At 35.0% G+C, this 22782-nt stretch overlaps 1 protein-coding gene across 1 annotated transcript; it reads right to left on the bottom strand.

The window, feature by feature from the left end:
* Positions 1–5466: 5466 nt before the first annotated feature.
* On the bottom strand, positions 5467–18541 carry LOC123668143 (nucleoprotein TPR-like). Its single transcript, XM_045601934.1, has 5 exons — positions 15916–18541; positions 15219–15379; positions 8789–8872; positions 8316–8436; positions 5467–5594 (listed from the first exon to the last, which is right to left on the bottom strand). The coding sequence occupies exons 1-5, from the start codon at positions 18539–18541 to the stop codon at positions 5467–5469; spliced, it is 3120 nt and encodes a 1039-aa protein (XP_045457890.1).
* Between the last annotated feature and the right edge of the window lie 4241 nt (positions 18542–22782).

The following is a 22782-nucleotide window of genomic DNA, read 5'->3' as shown; positions in this document are numbered from 1 at the left end:
AATTTTCTGCTAAAAATATGGAGCAGTCTGACGGGGGGAGGGGGGGTTACCTCGACTTAACAGTAGACAGCTAAATAACACTGTTTTCTAAGCAGTATTGTGTTCCTGTTGGTGAGTAAGGTGACCAGAGCTCCTGGGGGGGATTGGGGATTGGGTCGGCAACGCGCTTTCGATGTTTCTGGTGTTGCAGGCGTCTATAAGCTACGGTAATCGCTTACCATCAGGTGAGCCGTACGCTTGTTTACCGATCTATTTTTTTTTATATCACTAGGTATGGTAGGTATCTAGTTACATAAAAAGAAAAAAAAAATTATAACGAGGATTGGAAAGTCCTTTTAAAGCCTAATATGAATAAGGAAATTTATTTCGATTTTGACTATTTTTGTTATATTTCAGAAAAACATATTTGATCGATTTTGATTAAACGAATGATATTTTGGTATTAAAAGTGTTATGATGTTGTATCAAAATGTACAGTATCCAAGGCATGAATAAATATTTTTAGTCTGTTGCGAACCAACTACTTGTTTCAATAGGTTATGGGCTTTCTACCGGTTTATCAGTTTATTTATGGTATAAAATAGATAAATTGTGTGAGTTGTATCGCTGAAACACGACCATGAACTATATTGCTAGTGTGCCGAAATTAAAAGGCAGGGAGAATTACGATGAGTGGTGTTTTGCGGCCGAAAGCTTGTTGGTACTTGAGGGTATGGATAAGTACATCAAACCAACGGCAGATTTCGATGTAAAGCCGATTGATGACGCCAAAACGAAGGCAAAGTTAATATTAACAATTGATCCAGCTTTGTACGTGCACACAAAGAATACCAAGAGCTCAGCAGGATTATGGAATAAATTAAAAGTCATGTATCACGATTGTGGTTTCTCAAGAAAAATTACCCTCCTTCGAAATTTAATATCCATAAGGCTTGAAAATTGTGACTCAATGGCTACCTATGTGACACAAATGATTGAAACAGCTCAAAGGTTAAATGTAACGGGATTTATTATAACAGATGAGTGGTTAGGATCGTTACTATTAGCCGGATTGTCCCATCGTTATTCTCCGATGATAATGGCAATTGAACACTCAGGTATTTCGATTACTGCGGATGTCATTAAATCAAAATTACTCAACATGGTGATTAATAGTGATTTTGACAGTAATGGCGCAGCATTAGCAGTGAAAAATAAATATTCTTCTAGTAACAAGACAAAGAAACATGGCGGATCATTGTCTACCTCAAATAAAAAAATAGTGACTGGGAATACGTCAACAAAGTTAATCACATGTTACAAGTGTAAAGAAGATGGACATTATCGAAATCAGTGCCCTATGTTAAAGAAAAATGCAAGTAAATGCTTATTTTATGTTGTTTTTCCGAATGGAAAGTTTAATAAGAAAGAATGGTACGTGGACTCTGGTGCAAGTGCACATATGACTGCAAATAAAGCTTGGGTAAAGAACGTGAACTTAACGCCGTGCTTACCAAAAATAGTTGTTGCTAATAAATCAAAAGTGCCAGTGGTTTGTTCCGGAGACGTAAACATTGTTTCAGAATTAAAATGTCAGATAACAGTTAAAAATGTACTGTGTATTCCAAGTCTAACAACCAATTTATTATCAGTAAGTGAGCTTATTAAAAATGGTAATAATGTCATATTCAAAGAGAAGCACTGTTATATTCGAGACAAGAACAATAGGTTAGTTGCGACTGCGGATTTAACAGACGGTGTTTATAAGCTAAGATTACAACCACATAGTTGTTTGTTGGCTGCTCCAGTGGTTAGTGGAAAGCTTTGGCACAGAAGACTGCACATATAAATAGTCAAGATATGCATAAAATGAGAAATGGTATTGTGGATGGCTTGTCATATGATAGTAAGTTTGATATATCTAAGTCTCAATGTTCTGTTTGCTGTGAAGGGAAACAAATGAGATTACCCTATTCACATGTGGGTGAGTGAAGCACAGAAACGCTACACAGAATTCACAGTGACATTTGTGGTCCCATGGAAACAAATTCTTTGAGTGGTGCTCGATACTTCTTGTTATTTATCGATGATTATAGTCGAATGACTTTCATTTATTTTCTGAAGCACAAAAATGAAGTTTTCAACAGATTTAAAGAGTACAAATCAGTTGTTAAAAATCAACAAAGTAAGAAAATAAAAATATTGAGAACCAATAATGGACTAGAATATTGTAATAAGGAGTTTGCAACTTACTTAAATCGTGCTAGTATAATACATCAAAAATCAAATAATTACACTCCAGAACAGAATGGTCTTAGTGAAAGATCCAACCGTACAGTTGTGGAGAAGGCTAAATGTTTATTATATGATGCAAAGTTAGACAAAAAGTTTTGGGTTGAGGCGGCCAATACTGCTGTATATTTAAAAAACCGTTCTATTGCATCAGGATTGGATAGAACTCCATATGAACTGTGGTATGGATCAAAACCAGACTTGAGTCACCTACGTTTATTTGGCAGCAAAGTGATGGTTCATGTCCCTAAACAAAAACGTTTAAAATGGGACAAGAAAGCCACACAGCATATTTTAATTGGATATAGTGGAGATATAAAAGGATATCGTGTGTATGACCCTATCAAGAATACTGTCATCATTAGTAGAGATGTGATAGTGTTAGAAAATGATACAGATGTTTGGGAAACCAGTAAAGAATCCGCTACTTGGATTACTAATGAAGTGACATCAAAAGATATGGATGAGGAGAGTAGTGATGCAGTGGGGATATCCATAAATATTTCAGAAATAAAAGATACCTTAGATTACTCTTCAGATTCTTCAGAATTTATTGATAGTAATGAAATGTTACCTGAAATTGCAATACAAGATGTTCCAGAACACGCAGTCCAATCAACTTTAAAACCTGAGCTGGTGACAGATGTACTTAGTATGCGTCAGAGAAAGGCACTTGAGCGTTATGGTTTTAGCAACATATGTGTGCTTTCGAGGGGCCCGAGAAAGAGCAGTGGAGCGAGCAATGGCTGAGGAGTTGCAGTCGTTTGAGGATAGCGCAGCGTGGGAGCTTGTTGACAATCTAGGCGATGTGACAATAGTGAAGTGCAGATGGGTGCTTAATAAAAAATTTGATATTGATAATAATGTGCGATATAGAGCTAGACTTGTGGGTAAAGGTTTTACGCAAAAACCTGGAGTGGACTATAGTGATACATTCTCACCAGTAGTGAGACATTCTACTTTAAGATTATTATTTGCTCTTAGTGTAAAGATAAGAATGAGCATTAGCCATTTAGATGTAACTACTGCTTTTTTGAATGGTTTTTGAAGGAAAATATATACATGTCATTACCTGAAGGTTTTGTAAACAAAAGTGGGGGAAAAGTATTAAAATTAAAAAAGGCTATTTATGGGTTAAAACAATCATCCCTAGCATGGTATGAGAGGGTTAAAGAGGTTTTAATTAAATTAAATTTTAATAACAGTCAATATGAGCCATGTTTGTTGACAAAAATGAAGGGTAAAGTTAAAATTATAGTAGCATTGTATGTGGACGATTTTCTTATTTTTTCAAACTGTGACTCAGAAACTAATAAATCAAAAAATGTGTTAAGTTTAGAATTTAAGTTAACAGACTTAGGAGCTGTAAGACAATATCTGGGCATGAGAATAAATTTAGATAAAAATAAAAATGTTATTACTGTAGATCAACAACAATATATTGGACAGTTAGTTTCTAAATTTCAAATGTATGATTGTAAAATACAAAGTACTCTAATTGAGCCTAAATTAAATTTAGAGAAGTCATCTGATAAATGTTTACCTGATGTTCCTTACCAAAGACTAATTGGAAGTTTAATGTACTTAGCAGTGTTAACGAGACCAGATATTGCCTATTCTGTGAGCTATCTTAGTCAATTCAATAGCAGATATAATCTTATTCATTGGAACTATGCAAAGCGTTTATTGAGATACTTACAATGTACTAAGAATTATTGTTTAAAATATTGTAATAATAATAAAAATCTAGAAGTCTTTGTGGATAGTGATTGGGCTAGTGATGCTCTAGATAGGAAATCCTGTACTGGATTTTGCTTTATGTTATCAGGTTCAGTTATTTCGTGGCAAAGTAGAAAGCAAAAAACAGTTTCACTGTCTAGCACAGAGGCGGAATACACTGCACTATCGAAAGCTTCTAGAGAAGCTGTATACTTAAGAAATTTAATGTATGAAATTACTGATAGACTTTATGTAATTAATTTGTATTGTGATAATCAGAGTGCATTGAAGTTAGCTTTAAGTAACCAGAGTCATAACAGATCAAAACACATTGATGTACGTTACCATTATATTAGAGATGCAGTAAAACATGAACATGTTAAAATTAAATACATTTCTAGTGAGGATATGCCGATATACTTACGAAAGGTTTATGTCCCATAAAACATTATAAGTTTATGGATCTGCTTGGTATTGTTTGTATGTAATATGTAATAGTCTGTACCTATGTTTGATTTATTTTGATAAGTGGGGGTGTTATGATGTTGTATCAAAATGTACAGTATCCAAGGCATGAATAAATATTTTTAGTCTGTTGAGAACCAACTACTTGTTTCAATAAAAACATTAACAAATATCACTGCATTTAGATTCAAAACTTACACTTTTCACCGGTGACGTCTGCAAACCACTTCCGGGCTGAATCTCTTTGACATGATCTGCCTTGACTACATCTGTAGGTTCTGCATCTATTGTTTTTGATTCTTGATCTTTTAGAGATTGTTTCTTTGTTTCTTGAACATCTGGAATGATATACACGTATATAAGTAGAAATCCAGAAAAATTTAAACCAAGGAATAGCCTAGTACGCTTCAGCCTTTAATATCGCACTGCTGGGCATAGCATCTTTTCCCGTGTCGGAGAAGGATCTTAACTAACCATGCTGCTCCAATGCGGGTTGGCGGATATATTCCCTACTATGAGTAATGATCTCTATCTGGTGTACATTAAAACAACCGGGACCAACGACATAACGTGCTCTCCGAGGCACTGTGGGGAGACCCACGAGGACTGCACAAACACCCAGACCACGGCAAACACCTGTATGGCCAATATAATGTCGCACCGAAGACGCTGCTGCCCGTCTTCACCTTATATTTCAAAGCGAGCCGTAGGGTGGTTATCCCGCCATCGGTCGGCTTTTTTAAGTTCCAAGACGGTAGTAGAACTGTGTTATCCCTTAGTCGCCTCTTACGACACCCACGGGAAGAGTGGGGGTTGGCTATATTCTGTACTACCGTAACCATACAGCATATTTACATAATAAATTTATTTGCAAAACATATTCAAAAAAAGAACATAGCAGTCGACTGTTACCTAAAACACAGATATAAATGATTAAAAAAAAATTAAAATTTTTTTTTTGTCTAAAATACTTTAGAAAAAAATATTTTTTAATTTCTGAGTTTTGTAATACTACTTACCATCCTCTGACGAACTCTCTTCGAGATCAACAAAATTCATTACATGGTTTTGTCTAACTATTTCCAATTTCATTCTTTTGCTCGGCGATTGCTTCTCTGTTGTTTCGGTTGGCGGTTTATCTATTAAATAAAAATACTGTCAAAAACAGTTTTTTTTTTAATAGCACGGGCTCTAAAATTCAAGCATTTGGTGTTTATCAAGTTCATAAAAATGTTACATTTTTCATACGTTCGAAGTATTTTAGAGTACTGCTGTAGCATATGGTCACCAAATTATTTAAAGTATAAGGATAAACTAGAAGCGATACAAAAAAATTTTTTAAAATTTCTGTATTTTTTGATTTTAGTGAATATAAAAATTATACAGAAACCTGTAAACATTATAAAATGGAAGCTTTAGAAATCAGACGTCAGCAATGTGGTATGTATATGTTATACGATATACTGGCTGGAAATATTGATTGTAACGACTTGGTCAGTGCTTTATATACGAACTACAAATCGACAGTTTTGTGACTACTTAGTAAAGCTAGGACGTGGTCCGCTGACGGATTCTTTAAACTTTTTTTAATGTATATACCAAACATAAGTACATATACATTTATATAATTATTTAAAAATTATTTTTTCAAAAACAGTTTGAGAACTGCTGAGTTTAAAAATACTATTATCTAAAGGCCAAATTACAACAGGTTAATAAATTTTCATTAAGAGGCTCCCCCTTCTCAATGACCTTGAGCATTTAGACTTTGCCACACCTCACCCACCCGCACTTCACCTGATCAGTATTACGTAAAGGTTATTAAACTCGGCCATCTACCGGCTCTAGCTTGTACTACTTAGGACATGCGATTGATCCGTTTCCTAGACCAAGAGCTTGCGTACAAGTTGTGATCATCCATAATTATTATTTAATTTTCTTCTTGTCGTGTCGATCATTTAGGCTATAAAATTATATTAATTACTAGTTGTTACTTGTTGTTCAGTTCGCAGTTATAAAATAAATAAATTTCTAAAATAAAAGTAGCCTAAGTTACTCCTTACTATATCAGCTATCTGCCAGTGAAAGTTCCGTCAGAATCGGTCTAGCCATTTCAGAGATTAGGCGGAACAAACAGACATACAGACAGACAAAAATTGTCAAAATGCTATTTTTGTGTATGTATCCATATGAATTTAGTAAAAAGCGGTTATTTTAATATTAAAAGCAGCCGCTCCAATTTTATTTGTATAGATATACTAAATTTATATTTTATTCTATTATCGGCACGGTGAAGATCGACTTTAAGTTCGGATCTTAGGCCACAAGCTAAGCAGCTTTACATTTACACAGCTCAAAATTAATAATTTAAATTATTTTTTTATTTGAAGTAAATACAATTGCAAAATTCAACAGTAAGTCTGTCTACCTGTTACATTTTGATGCCTATCTTGGATTAAAAAAAGTAAATAAATTTGCGCGTAAGCAAGAGCAGCGTGCGATGACGAGCGACACAAGTTCCCCGTACAAAGGCCTCTGGCCGTCTGCCGCGGGCCGCCTGTCGCCCGGCAAATAACCAAAAATTATTTTTTTACGATTTTCTAATAAAATACTGCACTTAATAAAAAACCCTTCTGTAGAAATATTAAGTACAGGATTCTTAATTAATAAAAAAAATATTCACTATTGTAAGTAGTAAAATTAGAAAGCCTATACGATTTTTGTACGCGAAAGGAGGTCCAGGTAAACAATTATTTCTCTTTATTTAGAGAATTTTATACAATTATCTTACAGTCACATTAATAAATCCGAGTTACAACATATATTTATTTGATATTTTTAACGTAACTTTAACGTATACTTTATAGCACATGAAAACGGCCGAATTTGTCTGGGATCCCTTTAAAGATCTGTTTCATGTAAGTAATTTAGTGTAATAGTGTCTGTCTTAAAAAAACCGACTTAAGTGTCACATTTTATCGAAAAGTATAGTAGGCTACGCTCTACGCTTCACCCTATAATATCCTACTGCTGGGCATAGCCCTCTTTCCCCATGTAGGAGAAGGATGAGAGCTTAATCCACAACGCTGCTCTGATGCGGGTTGGTGGGTATATTCCCTACTATGAGTAACGATCTCGGTTAAAATTTACTAATAACTTATTTATATACTTATATATATTTTACTTTTTTATTGTAAATATAAAATATATATATATATATATATTAAATTTTTTTAATTTAAATACATTACTCAACACAGCTATTCTGTAAAATTAAACCATATTGACTGCTTTTATTCAATATGAGCTGTGCCTGTGACTTCGTCCGCATGGCATTTAACAAAAAAAAGTTATTGTTCAGTTCGCTGAGTTATAAAATAAATTTCTAAAACAAAAGTAGCCTAAGTTACTCCTTACTACATCGGCTATCTGCCAGTGAAAGTTCCATCAAAATCGGTCCAGTCCACAAAAATTATAAAAAATGTTATTTTGGTATATGTACCGTGTCTACATCCGTATGCATTTAGTAAAAAGTAATCATTTTAATATTACAAACAGACACACCGATTCTATTTATTTGTATAGATGTATAGATAGGATCACATACATGTACCAAGTTTAAGTCTTTCTACTGTTAAGTACCTGACAGACTATTCATCGTCAAGATAACTTTTAAGAACAGCCAAATTATTAAAAAAAAAAATGGAAAATACAAATGTTACGAAATATGCCGTCGACCCTCCTCCCCAATTATCATATCTCGTCTAGTTAGCTAGACAAGCAAAGACACCCCCTCTCCAATTTATTTGACTCCTAGAAACTCTTGAATCCGTTTGTACTATTTATACTAAGCTACTAACCTCGTAGTAATAACTTTTCAAGTATGGTCTTCCCCCCTGTCTCCATATCTACTTCGTTGTCAGATGTATCAGACAGTTTCACAGTCTCTATGTCCATTTGCACGGCATCTTTATCATCTTTCTGTGACAAAAATGAAAAGAAATTTCATTGATTCAGCCTGTCCCACGGCAGGAATCTTTCTGTCATCATCAACATCAATTTTTTGGCAAAATTTAAAATTTTCGAAAATGAAAAAATTAAAATTTTGGGATGGGCTACACTTATATCTTACGGGTTTAAAGAACAGTTTACGACCGATATTTAGACTTTCCAAATATACACAACAGCTACAAATTTGATTGCTTACTTACCAATAGTAGCACCACCTACCGGGTCCAGTTGAGATAAAAACCACCCTAACTCCCAAGTTGGACTAAATTACAGATGCTTACAAAATTTGATAATAATTGGTTCAAATTATTTCGACACTTACAGTACTGTCTGCAGGTACAACTTCGTCGATTTCATTTGTTTCCTGTGTCTTTTCTACTGCAATATTATCTGCATCTGTGTCAGTCTGAAACAAACACGCGAACAAAATAACGTAAAATCTAACGTTAATTACGTAACGTACATTAATTTCACCTTTTTTATATAAAACGAAGTCGGCAAACAAGCGTACGGCTCACGTAAACGACTACCATAGCTTATTGACATCTGCAACACCAGAAACATCGCAAGCGCATTGTCACCCTACCCGCAATTCCCAAGAGCTCTGGTCACCTTACTCACCAAAAGGAACACAACAGGAGCACAACAGGAACACAACAGTATTATTTTGCTGTGATCTTCTATAAGGTCGAAGTTCGAGCAGATAATTTCCTGCCCTAACTCAGTTAAAAAAAATATTAAAATAACGTTAAATTACTGAAATATGGATTCTTTTTTTATTAACATCTACTACAGTTGTATTATTTTCTATTCCTAACACATTTAACTTTATATTCGACACACAGGCATCGTACATACATAAAATCACGCCTCTTTCCCGTAGGGGTAGGCAGAGACCACTTCTTTCCACTTGCTACGATCCTTACATACTTCTTTCGCTTCGTCCACTTTCATTATTCCCTTCATACGTATTCTTCGGTTTAGGGTACTCTTGACCTGGCCTTTTTTCAAGACGTCCCTTATTTGGTCTCGAAACGTCCGCCTAGGCCTACCCCTTCAAACCCTTTCATTCCCACTCGCCTTATACACTTTTTTCGTCAATCGTTTTTCACTCATTCTCTTGACATGACAAAACCATCTGAGCATACCTTTCTCAATTTTTGTCACATCTTCTTTCAGACCACAACGTTTCCTTATCTCACTATTTCTTATCCTGTCACTCAGTTTAACTCCTATCATACTTCTTAACGCTCTCATCTCAACTGCATTTATTCTGCTTTCATGTTTCTTCTGCCATAGCCAACTTTCACTTCCGTACATAAGTTTCGGAACCAACACCCCCAATGCACAGCCAAACGAGCCTTGTTAGACACTTTCCGAACCTTCCGACTGCTCATAAAGGAGTGCAAAGCTCGATTCACCCTGTTCCCTGCAATCACTATTCATTCAATATCACTCTCATACTTTCCATCTCTTGTAAACTTTGAACCTAAATACACGATGTACAGGCATCGATTTTATTTTATTTATTTTTCTAAGGCTCGTACTGTAATAATCATTGTGTTGGTTGGCAAACAAAAAAAACCGACTTTAATTAGATCGACAAGTAATACAACGTAAGTACACGAAAAAATAGTCAAGTAAATACGCATTATCAAAGATAACTCCAATAGTTGTAATCAGATTTCGATGAAATTTAAATGTGACCACATGATAAACATCAGCTTTCGATTAAATTAAAAATCATCCAAATCGGTACATCCAGTATAAAGTTATGCGGATTTTCGAGGGTTTCCCTTCGATTTCTCTGGGATCCCATCATCAGATCCTGATTTCCTTATCATGGTATCACACCTGAGATATCTCCTTTCCAACAAAAAAAAAGAGTTATCAAAATCGGTTCATAAACGACGAAGTTATCCCCGAACATACATTAAAAATATATATATTGTATATAGTCGAATTGAGTAACCTTCTCCTTTTTTGAAGTCGGTTTCAAAATTACCTTGATTCGGTTTTTATTTTGACAGACAATTTATCAGTTTGAATTGTATGTATTGAAATTCTTGAATTATTGCATAATAAACTTTTCATTGTGACATTTACAGTAACTATGCTATTAAACCCTTATTGGGTTTGACTTGGCATATTTACATTCGAAGTTCTAAATTTTAAAAAATTACAATCATTACATACATCTCTTATTATTTTGATTCTTTTCTACAAATCAGGCTTTTTAATAATAATTTTTAACGCATTTTGTACTGAAAATTATATATATTTGTGTTATATGACCGAAAGTAGTAGTAAGGATTTATTTTTGGCCTAGCAGGTACATTTGATATGCCTGTGGCCTATTTAATTAACTTAGACGTTGGTTATTACAATTATAAAATCGATGATTCAGTATATAAGGTTTCCCTTTAAAAAGCTGCGTATTTTATTTAAATTTCATAAATATGCGATGTTATATAAATAGATATTAAAAATAGATAGATAATTTAAAACAGACTCGGGGCGAGAACTGAGCTAACAACTCTTGGAGTAGAAAGTAGGATTTGTGTAAACTTAGCCAATGTAATAATAATAATAATAATATTAATATTATTATTAATATATTATTATTTTAAAATATATTTAAATATGAAAATACAATTAAAATATCACAAAAATGACTAATAACAAGAAGATAAAATGAATAAAGCCAGAGGACGACGCGCACAAAAAAGACCAAAGGTTCCATCGAGCTCCGAAACACAGTCGTCAACGACAGATGACGAATATCAAACACCGCCGTCCACCGCGGAATCGGATGCTTACGATGCTGACTCATCTACGAGAACATCTAACCGTCGACGAGTCATACGCCCGCCACCAGCTTGCTTGGAGGTTCAGGGACAATGCGCTCCCACAAGAAATCCCGCTGCCGGTGGTGCTGTGCGCCGCATGAGATGGACTCAAAAAATGAATGAGAGTGTCATGCGAGCGTACTATGAGGCGACAGGTGGGGGAATTAACCTCACTGCGTATCGTTCAACGATGTTGTCTCTGTTTCAGGCGCTTGAACCAACCGTCACCGTAACCGCACAACGACTATCGGATCAAGTACGAGCCATTCAGCGTTGTCACCTCCTGGATGAATCAGTACTTGAGCGGCTGCGTACAAATTTACCACAACTTAATACTGTTAGTCACATTCGTGATATACAAACATCACAAAAAGAGCAAAGAGAGGTAATAAATTTTAATATAAATCATATATCTCCTAACAGTGTTGATTTGTCGGTAAACGAACAGGATAATGAGCCTATGAGGAGAGCTTTGGAGGATGCTATTTTGAAATATAGATCCTTGCCACCAAATATTAGGCCACAGCTACCTCGTTTACCTATTCACAGACGTAATTTGGCTTTAGTAGGTGTTATGGATAAAATTTTACAACCATATTTAGACAGCACTCAAAATTTATCCGATACTCACTCACTTCTGTACTGCGGAGCTGCAGCTGTTTGTAATGTAGCTAATGTGAAGTTTAAATCAAATAAAATTACTTTACCATCCCATACAGCTCCAGCTTGGCAGGCCAGAATTGAAAAACGAATAAATTTAACCAGAACACTAATAGCCAAATTAACATGTTTCAGGGCAGGTAACAGGCGTCCAAAAATCATGCGGTTTGTACACCAGGCTTTTGCGGGTACAAATATAAGATCCAACGAGTACATAACATCAGTCTCAGACCGCATAGATTTTCTGAAGCAAAAACTCTGTGCATGGGCAAAACGCATTAAGAGGTATAAAAAACGCAGGGATCGATATCATCAAAATAGCATATTTCAAAGCGACCAACGAAAGGTATACAGGAATTGGGAACAGTGCACTACTAATGTGGTCAATGGTAATTTACCGACCCGAGAATCGATAAATAATTTTTGGCGAAATATTTGGTCGAACCCCATTGACCACATTGAGAGTGATTGGATGGATGTTGTCAGGAGGAGGTGCAGCTCACTTCCACAAATGGAACAAATTAAAATAAATTCAGAAGATATAAGTTATGCAATCCGTTCAACGTCGAATTGGAAATGTCCTGGACTGGACGGATTGCATAACTTTTGGCTTAAATGGTTTCGTAGTTCGCACCCCATCCTGGCATCACAATTTCAAAACGCAATTTCAACTAATACTTTACCAAAATTTATGACGACTGGTACCACATTCCTGTTATACAAATCGGGATGTACCGCTGATCCTAAAAACTACCGTCCTATAACTTGCTTACCCACCATCTATAAGCTACTTACATCTGTTCTCGTCACAAAAATTACAAAACATATTACTACAAATAATATTTTGGCTACGACTCAGAACGGATGTAAGTCTGGTAGTCGCGGTACCAAGGAACTTCTCCTCATAGATATGACCATATGCCAACAGGTACGTCGAAACCGGAAAAATCTGGCTGCCGCTTGGATTGACTACAAGAAAGCGTATGATTCAGTGCCTCATACATGGCTTATGAAAGTAATGGAGCTATACAAAATTGATGCTGCTTTGTGCTCTTTTCTGAGTACGTGTATGAGACAGTGGAACACTTTTTTACGTCATCCGGGTGCGGTTGATGTTTCAGGATCGACTGAACCGATAAGGATTATGCGGGGTATTTTTCAAGGTGATAGTTTGAGTCCATTGTGGTTTTGTCTAGCCTTGAACCCTTTAAGCACTTTATTAGAGGATTCAAGGTTGGGCTTTCACCTTCGTAGAGGAAGCAAAGCAATCTCTCACCTACTTTATATGGATGATTTGAAGCTTTTCGCATCCAAACTACCAGACTTATACAAGTTGTTAAAAATAACAGAAACCTTTAGCACTTGTATAAGAATGGAGTTTGGTGTGGATAAATGCGCTGTCATCCATGTAGAAAGAGGAAGAACTGTATCATCACAAAATTTAAAACTTAACAACTCTTTGTCTTTTAGATCTCTCAACGAAGGTGAAACCTATAAATATCTCGGAATGTCAGAGGCATTGGGCATTGATGACGGAGCCATGAAACAACTGGTAAAGGAACGATTCTTTGGCCGGCTGAAGAAAGTTCTCAATAGCTTTCTTTCGGGCGGTAACAAGGTGCGTGCCTTTAACAGTTGGGTTATGCCCTTAATCGTTTATACCTTTGGCATTTTGAGATGGACTCAAACGGAATTAGATACTCTTGATCGCCAAGTCCGTAAACTGTTAACAGCGTACCGAATACACCATCCTCGATCGTCTGTGATGAGATTATACATCCCACGAAAATGTGGGGGTCGTGGCTTTTTAAACGCTAAAAATCTCCACAATCGTGAGGTGTATAATCTCAGACAGTACTTTTTAAATATGAAAAGCGATATGCACATGGACGTTGTTGCAGTTGATAGGGGCTTTACTCCGCTGTCCTTAGGCAAAGAGAAATGGCGTAAGCCTATAGTAATGCGTACCGTTGATCGCGTGGCCGTATGGAAGAGCAAGGAATTACATGGCCGGTTCTACAAAGTTCTGACAGACCCAGATGTAGACCAGCCCAGCTCTATATCCTGGTTACAACACGGGAACCTCTTCGGAGAAACCGAAGGTTTTGTCTGTGCAATTATGGACGAAGTTATTAAGACGAATAACTACCGGAAACATATCATGAAAGACGGAACTCCAGACATATGCCGGGCTTGCCATAAGCCTGGAGAATCCATTAGACATGTTGTTTCCGGTTGTATTCATCTTGCTAACGGTGAGTACTTGCACAGACATAACCAAGTAGCCAGGATTATACACCAACAACTTGCTATTCGATACGGCCTCGTTGAAAATGAGTTGCCTTATTATAGGTATAGCCCAACGCCATTTCTTGAGAATGGTCGTGCATTGCTCTACTGGGATCGATCTATTGTCACTGACAGGTTTATTGCAGCCAATAAACCTGATATAGTGCTAGTAGACCGATCAGCGCGCCGAGCAATTATTGTTGACATTACAGTTCCACATGACGATAATCTCGTAAAGGCCGAAAAAGAAAAATTAAGTAAATATTTAGACCTTGCCCACGAAATTACCGGCATGTGGAATGTAGACTCAACAATAATTGTTCCTATTGTTGTATCGGTTAATGGTCTATTCGCGAAGAGTTTCGACCAACACCTTAAGAAACTCTCACTTGACTGTTGGATCAAGGGTCGGATTCAAAAGGCAGTGTTGCTTGAAACGGCCCGCATTGTGAGGAGGTTCCTCAGCCTGGAGCCTTAACTACCGGTGGCCTGGGCCTCAACCTGTCACCGGAGGACTACTATTTTTATATTTTTAAATATTTTTATTTGTCTTTTTTATAAATATATTTAAAAATGTAATCATAAGAAAATATATTGAATAAAAGAAATATTAATATTCTTTATTGCACACCATTAAAAGATACAAAAGTAGTACAATTAGAGGAAGATGTACAAAGGCGGTCTTATCGCAAAAAAGCGATTTCTTCCACACAACCTTTGGGTATAGGAGAGCGCATAGAAAAGCGGTTAGGAAGTGTACAAATAATTGTTATAGAAATTAGAATACATCACAATAGATTATAAAATTATACATACATATATACATACATACATATGCTTACACACTTACATACATTCACATATACACATATACTCATATATAAATAAATGCTGGATATTTCCTACAATACCGTACAGCAATAAAAAAATTAGTTAAACCATTTCCATCCTTACCACATCACACTCCATACTTTCAACTTCATTAACTTCTGTCGCTACGTCAGTAATGGTGAATGTGAATTCTTTATCAACTGTATCTTCTTTCAGCTGATCTGTCTCCGAATGCTGGGCGTTCGAATCTTCTGAATGTTCCGCTGTCATCTGGTTACTACTTTCTGTAATTAATATATATTATATTAAAAAATAGCATATCTATTTGAATATTAGTCACTTAGTACTTTTATAAAACATAATAAGGAATTTTTTTACAAATTTCAAGAAATAATTTTAAAAACTTTTTCATTCATTATATTTCAGTAGAATTGTCGTTGTTGATGACCAATATACAAAAAGAAAGAAGCAAAAATAAAAAGCATGTATCAATTACAAAGTACAACCCAAAAAACATTATTAAAATAACATCAATTTCCATAAATATTACAGTTTTATAATAAATAAAAATATATATACGCCAAGGACAGTCATTAATACAGAAGAAAAACAAAGTTTTCTGAGGTATCTGGAAGTTGGCAGTACTGTCGGGCAACTCAAGCAGATGAGATGAAGTTGTGTTGCACAATTAAGAAGAAATATGGCATTTATGACGGAGTCTCTTTGCTCAATCATCCCACTCTTTGCCCACATATTGTCTGACCATAGTTAAAATAGGAACAAAGCCGTCTGTGATGTATAAATATTAAAGTTTACTCACCATCATCCTGATCCTGGTCAAAATCATCTTCATCCTCTCCTTCATCATCATACTCCTGTTCCTCATCTTCCTCCATAACCCTCGATGACTCAGCTAACAAACCTAAGCTATCCGTCATCTCTGGCACATCTTTAGACGTCTCTTGAACCATCATCGAGCCAAACATCGATGCTTCTGATCCCTTTGTCTCAAAAGCAGATGTTGATGGTTTAGGTTCATCAATTGTTTGAGCTGATTCAAGCATTGTCTCAGTGAGTGATTCCTCTCCAATTGGTACTTTTGTCTGAGAAGAGGTAGATGTTAAAGGTTTTGGCTCATCAATTGTTTGAGCTGGTAACTCAACTGTTGTCTTTTCGAGCGATACATATGAACTCATTGTGAGTTTTGTCTCACAAGCAGTAGATGTTGAAGGTTTTGGCTCATCAATTGTTTGAGCTGGTAACTCAACGGTTGTCTCATTGAGCAATTCATCTGAACTCATTGTGAGTTTTATCTCAAAAGCAGTAGATGTTGAAGGTTTTGGCTCATTAATTGTTTCAGCCGGTAACTCAACTGTTGTCTCATTGGGCGATTCACCTGAACTCATTGTGAGTTCTGTCTCACAAGCAGTAGATGTTGAAGGTTTTGGCTCATCAATTGTTTGAGCTGGTAACTCAACTGTTGTCTCATTGAGCAATTCATCTGAACTCATTGTGAGTTTTATCTCACAAGCAGTAGATGTTGAAGGTTTTGGCTCATTAATTGTTTCAGCCGGTAACTCAACTGTTGTCTGATTGGGCGATTCATCTGAACTCATTGTGAGTTTTGTCTTAGAAGCTGTAGATGTTGAAGGTTTTGTTTCATCAATTGTTTGAGCTGGTAACTCGACCATTGACTCATTGAGTGATTCATCTGAACTCATTGTGAGTTTTGCCTCACCAGCGGTAGATGTTGATGGTTTTGGCTCATTAATTGTTTGAGGCGGCAACTCAACCATTGTTTCATTGAGTGATTCATCGGAACTCATTGTGAGCTCAGGTGTTTTTTCTCGATCTGCAGTAGATATGGGTAAAGGATCATCTGCTACTATATCACTCTTTTGTAGGTTTGAGTCTGGTTTTTTTAATGATTCTCTCACTGGCTGATCAACTTTCGGATCATTCTGTAACTTTTTTATTTCTTCTGATAGTTGTAATGTTTTTTCTATTGTATCAATTGCGTTTTCATTAGAAATATTTTTTACTTCTAATTCTTTCTTTAATGTGTCTGGTTCATTGTATTTTAATCTTTGAACATCAGTCAAAGATTCTTTTATTACTGAATCAACGTTTGACTCGTTGAGCAACATTTCTTCTTTTTCGGTCTCAATTGAGGTTTTATCTAAAATTTTTGCATCTATACTATCGCTAGATACACTTTCTGGTAATGTTGATTTATCAACTTTAGATTCTAATATATTAGAGGTATGTTTTAATGCAATATTGGATTCAATACTTATAACTTTACTCATTGAATCATCTGTTGATTTAGTGTCAGTAATTTTATTAGGAACATCAACTGGCAATTCAGATTTTAATTCTGTATTTTCTAAATCTTCAGCCTCGTTCTCACCAATTTTCAGTAACATTTCTTCACATGAATTAGTTATATGATCTTCTATACCCTGTATGTTATCTTCTTGAGATTCTTCTGCAGTATTTAGTGTATTGTCTATCAATTTATTTATAATTTTAAACGGCTCTTCTGTTTTGTCTATTGGACATTCTAATAATTCTTCTTGTAGTGCATCTTGTAAAAGTTCATCTTCATTGATTTCTTTATTGATCTCAGTCAAATCATCAGTTATTAAACTTATGTCATCATCCATGGCATTAAGCTGTTTTGTCAAGATATCAGCTGCAAGTCGAGCTTCTTTTTCTAGTGCACTTTCCGCTATTTCCTTTGATGTTTCAGTATCAATTTCTTTTTTGTGTACATCAACTTGTATCTCTTCAATTGGAATATCATTTGCTTTAGTTTCTTCATCAGTCTCTATATCTGGAGACATTTCAAGATTACTAGTCAGATCATCTTCATCATCACTAAATTCAATCAGCTCATGGGTTGGTATTTCTAACATCATGTCGGGTTTGTTCAAATTGTGGTCTATTTTAGGAACAAACACATTATCTAAAGTAAGGTCTGGTGGTGATTCTTTAGTGTCATTGATTTCTGCTTCTAGAAGCTTCTCTTCCTCTTCTATACTTTTCATTACCTTCTCTTCCAGAGTTAATGGGTACTTTGATGTATCTGACGAACCTTCACCAAGTAACTCATTCTCATTTTTTACTTCTTCTTCATCTAAATCATCATCATCCCACCTCAACTCCATCTCTTCATCTTGGTTATCACTGTCTGACTGTTTGTCTATTTCTTTCCCTTCCTGAGCGACACTGTCGAGTAAAGTTTCTTCCATATGTTTACTTACTATCTCACAACTCCCAGTATCATCCGCTGTACCATCTTCGTTTACAATATTCAAGTCAGAACTACCTTCCACCTCTTCAATCGATTCTGCATAGTCTTTTTTCTCTAATAATCGTAAAGACGCCATTTCGTCGCCGTCTTTTTTATCACCAATTACTTCTACATTATCCGTTGATTCCATTTTTAAACTCGAAAAGACCAACTTTTAAAGTTACAAAAACAAATAAGCTTTTAACAAAACATGAGTTTATGAAACTAATTCTGTATAATATTGTAATGAGAAATGAGTTGTTTAAAGGGAATAAACAGTTTTTGAATATTATATGGGCAATTGTGATTCTTATAGGATATTATTTAGAAAAATTGAGTAATAGTAAATTCGCATTGCACCAAACACGGCTTTTACCATGTTTGACGTTTTGCTTTTGACAGCTTTTTTCTTTATATTCTTTCTCGTAAGCAAAAGGCGAAGACTTTACACCATGCAGCCCAACTATTTTTTTTAATTGTAAAAATCAGAAATTAATAATTTAAAATATTTTAAACTTAACACAATTAAAAACCATTATATGAATTAAAACAAATTAAATCTATTATATGTATCTGAAACTATTTAAATAAGACTATTACATAAATTATGGTTAGTATTCCGTTTTACTTATATTTAAATTCCAATGAGTTAAGTGTAAGGGAAAATCTGGCTAATGATTGCAAATACCGGAATGTTTGGCGCTAACTTGGTGAGGTCTATGTCCAGTTGTGGACTGCGATAGGTTGATACGACTGTGACTGCGTAAAGCGTAACTGTAATACTGAATACTTAAAAATGTACAATCAGATACAGAAAGTCTATAGCTGATTATAAGTTATTTATAAATTTTATTGATGGTAATATTAAGAAAATGTAAAGGACATTATACCTTACTTTAATGGGTGTATTCCACTTAAGACCTGCAAATGCGATCAACAACGACCGCTGAAATTGCCGTTCCACTAACGTCAAAACGCCGCGGGCTTTGTTGGTGAATTTTATATGTGGAACGTATATTTGAATGCTGTGAAATGAAATGAAATGAAAACAATTATTTCGTCAAAAGGTGATATACATACTTAACGAAAGTCAAAATAATGTCATTAACAAAAATAATAATACAAATAAATTTAAAAAAATCCCCCAATAATAAAAGAAATTTAAGGCAGCAAAAAAATTAAACAACAAAATAAAAATTTATATCTTAATATTGGGTACATTACAGACTTAGGTAATATACCCACTGTTATGTGTAACCTTAACTTAGTCCAAATAATCAAAATATTAAGTTACTTTAAATTTCTAATGTCTCGGTAGACATTACCTTCCTATTATGTCTTCGGCTTTATTAAATATTACAATAAATAAGATAAAGTAATGTCCCTAGTGTAGGCAGAGTGAAAAAAGCCGGAGGAAAAAAACTCTCGGTACTCTTTTAAAAGTTTAAAGTCCATGTCCATGACCATGAAATGATCAGAACAAACACGAGACAGCCAATCGTGTGTGTCGAAAGCACCACATGTCACCTGCTCACAATATTTTTACTAAATCTATTTACAGATTGAAATCAAAGACATAGCCTGGTCGAGCTTAATTCAATCCCATGCCTTTTCATCATTAAGATATTCATTGATGTTATAATAGACTTTACAACATAAAGTTCGTTTTCTAATTTTTTTTTAAACTTCAATAAAGACAGAGATTGAAGCGCAGCCGGAATCTTATTATATAATTCATTCCTATATAAGACATTCCTATAAAGGAACTACTATTTTTCCTGAGCTGGCATTTAGAAAATATTAACTTATGGTCGTTCCTGAGTCTTACATCATGTGAGGCATGTTGATCACGCCTGTTTTTCTGTATGTACATTATATTTTCATAACTATACTGCGATGCAAAGGTCAGGATGTTGATCTCTTTAAATTTTTCTTTCATAGATTCCTTTCAATCCCATTTTATAAATATAACGGATAGCCCTTTTCTGCAGAATAAAAATGATATAAGACATTATACTATGGAAGTAACTGAAGTAAACTAATCTAGCTGTATCAACATCTGTTATTAACCTTATTCTTTTAACCGCATACGCTGCAAAACTCAGTCTATCCGTCAATTGACAGATATGGGGTCCCCACTGCAACTTAGAACCAATGGTGATTCCTAGAAAAACGGTTAAGCTAACTAAGTTCAATTTATCACCATTGAGTTCTGGTTATTCACACTAAACCAGTGCACCAGTTCAAAGAGAGCATTGTTTACATCGTCATAGTTGACTTCTTGTCTACGTAATTTAAATATTAATGAATTATCATCAGCAAACAATACAATCTCATGCTCTCTACTAAATACGGTAGGTCGTTTATTTATATTAAAAACAAGAATGGACCAAGAATTGAGCCTTGTGCCATCTGTATACGAGACCCAGACGACTTAGTACCATTTACTTCAACCCTCTGAGTTCTACCACTAAGATAAGAACTCAGAAGTTTTAGTGCGGTATTTTTGATGCCATAGTGACTGAGTTTCCTGATTAATGTGTTATAATGAACACGGTCAAATGCCTTAGATAAATCACAAAATACGCCTAAAGTATCACGCGACTGCTCCCAAGCATTGACTATCAAAATAAAAAGCTCGACACCGGCATCAGTTGTTGAGCGTCCTTTAGTGAAAAAGAACTGCTTGTTATATAAAAGATTATTTCTTGTAAAATGGTTTAAAAGCTGACCGAGAATCACTTTTTCAAATATTTTACTACAAGCAGGTAGAATAGAAATGGGCCTGTAATTTGTTGGATCTGTATGACAACCGGACCTAAACAAAGGTATAACTTTACTATGCTTCATAAAATCAGGAAACTCATCACTTATAATACATTCATCACTACATAGTATAAAACAAAGTCACTTTCTCCGTCCCTATTTCCCTATGTCCCTATGTATGCTTAAATCTTTAAAACTACCCAACGGATTTTGATGTTTTTTTTTTAATAGATAGAGTGATTGAAGAGGAAGGTTTATATGTATAATAATATCCATTAAATAGTGGAGAAATACTGTTATTTTTGAGGTTTCTAATGTGATGTCGTAAATAATTACATTCTTTCCGCTTACATTGCAAACGCAGCCTGAACCCTACGAGATTTATCAAAATAATGTACTAAGTATTGTACACATTGAAAAGGTTTACAGAAAACTCCGCTATGGTATATGTCTATATCGTATGGATATACCACAATAACATTTTTTTGTCATTTACTTTTTACGATAACTGATGGCTAATTTTCAAAGCGATTTTAACCAATACAGCATTAATCCTTATTTATTTAATGAAATACCTTAAATACATTGTTCATTTAATATAGATATGGCCCTTTGTAGCATATGATTTAAATGAATATTTTCGAAGATATTACAGACTTAAAAATTGCAGTACGTAGCATTAGCGGCGGTTCCGGCCGGCATTTATTCTAAAGTTAACGCGTGCGGGTCACGGGCAGTAATGAATAAATCAAAACTACTGGATCGATTTTAATCATTTTTTCAGTGAATGACATGGTTATAATTATATTTTATACCCGTGCGAAGCTGGAGCAGGTCACTAGTTAAATATAAGTGGAGTGCTATGATATCAACAATTGTACCAATAATTTTAACAGATATACCCCAGAGGTCAGCGGTGTTTTTATTTTCTAAAAAATGTGTGTGTTTGCAATATGGCGCCATGATAAAAAATTGTAGCTGTGGGGGCTCTGAGTAAATATTGCGCATGGATTAGAAAAAAACTTAATTCAACATGGATTCCCATGAATATATCGTTGCGTTTTTGACGAAACGTATGAGAGTTAACGACTCGGAAAGTTCATCAAGTTCTGATGACATTTACAATTTGACGTCGACAATTGTTTTTTTCAAATTTCCGCCACGTTTTGATGAAAGCTAACTCCGACCCACTTATATTTCGTAGGTAAAGTGGTCGCGAACAGTGACGTCATATATGACGTCGAGCAATCGCTCTTAACGACCACGAGCCTTAGGTGGAACGATAGAGACGGTCCTATCATGCTATGATCGTTGCATTCGTTTAGTAGAACGCATCCAATGTGGATTGTGGGTTTGTGGGTGCGTTACACAGAGTACATGTTCGTTGCGGAAACGAAATACTTTAAAAACGTCGCCATGTTTATGATATGTCAGAGTTCAATATAACTCAATTGAAGCAAACATTTATTTCAAAGTATTTATTTTATAGTAACAAATAAACATATTTATTAAAAAAAAAAAAAACCTTTTTTACGATTTTTACGAGATAAAACTATTATTACCGTTAGCCCTTCGCTTCAGACTTCAAGTTCATATTGACTTTGACTGTTAAAATTTGACATACAT

Source organism: Melitaea cinxia, chromosome 30 (assembly GCF_905220565.1).
Source record: "Melitaea cinxia chromosome 30, ilMelCinx1.1, whole genome shotgun sequence".
Taxonomy (NCBI): Eukaryota; Metazoa; Arthropoda; class Insecta; order Lepidoptera; family Nymphalidae; genus Melitaea; species Melitaea cinxia.
Note: the sequence above shows the minus strand (reverse complement) of the source record. Positions and strands in the feature narration are given on the sequence as shown.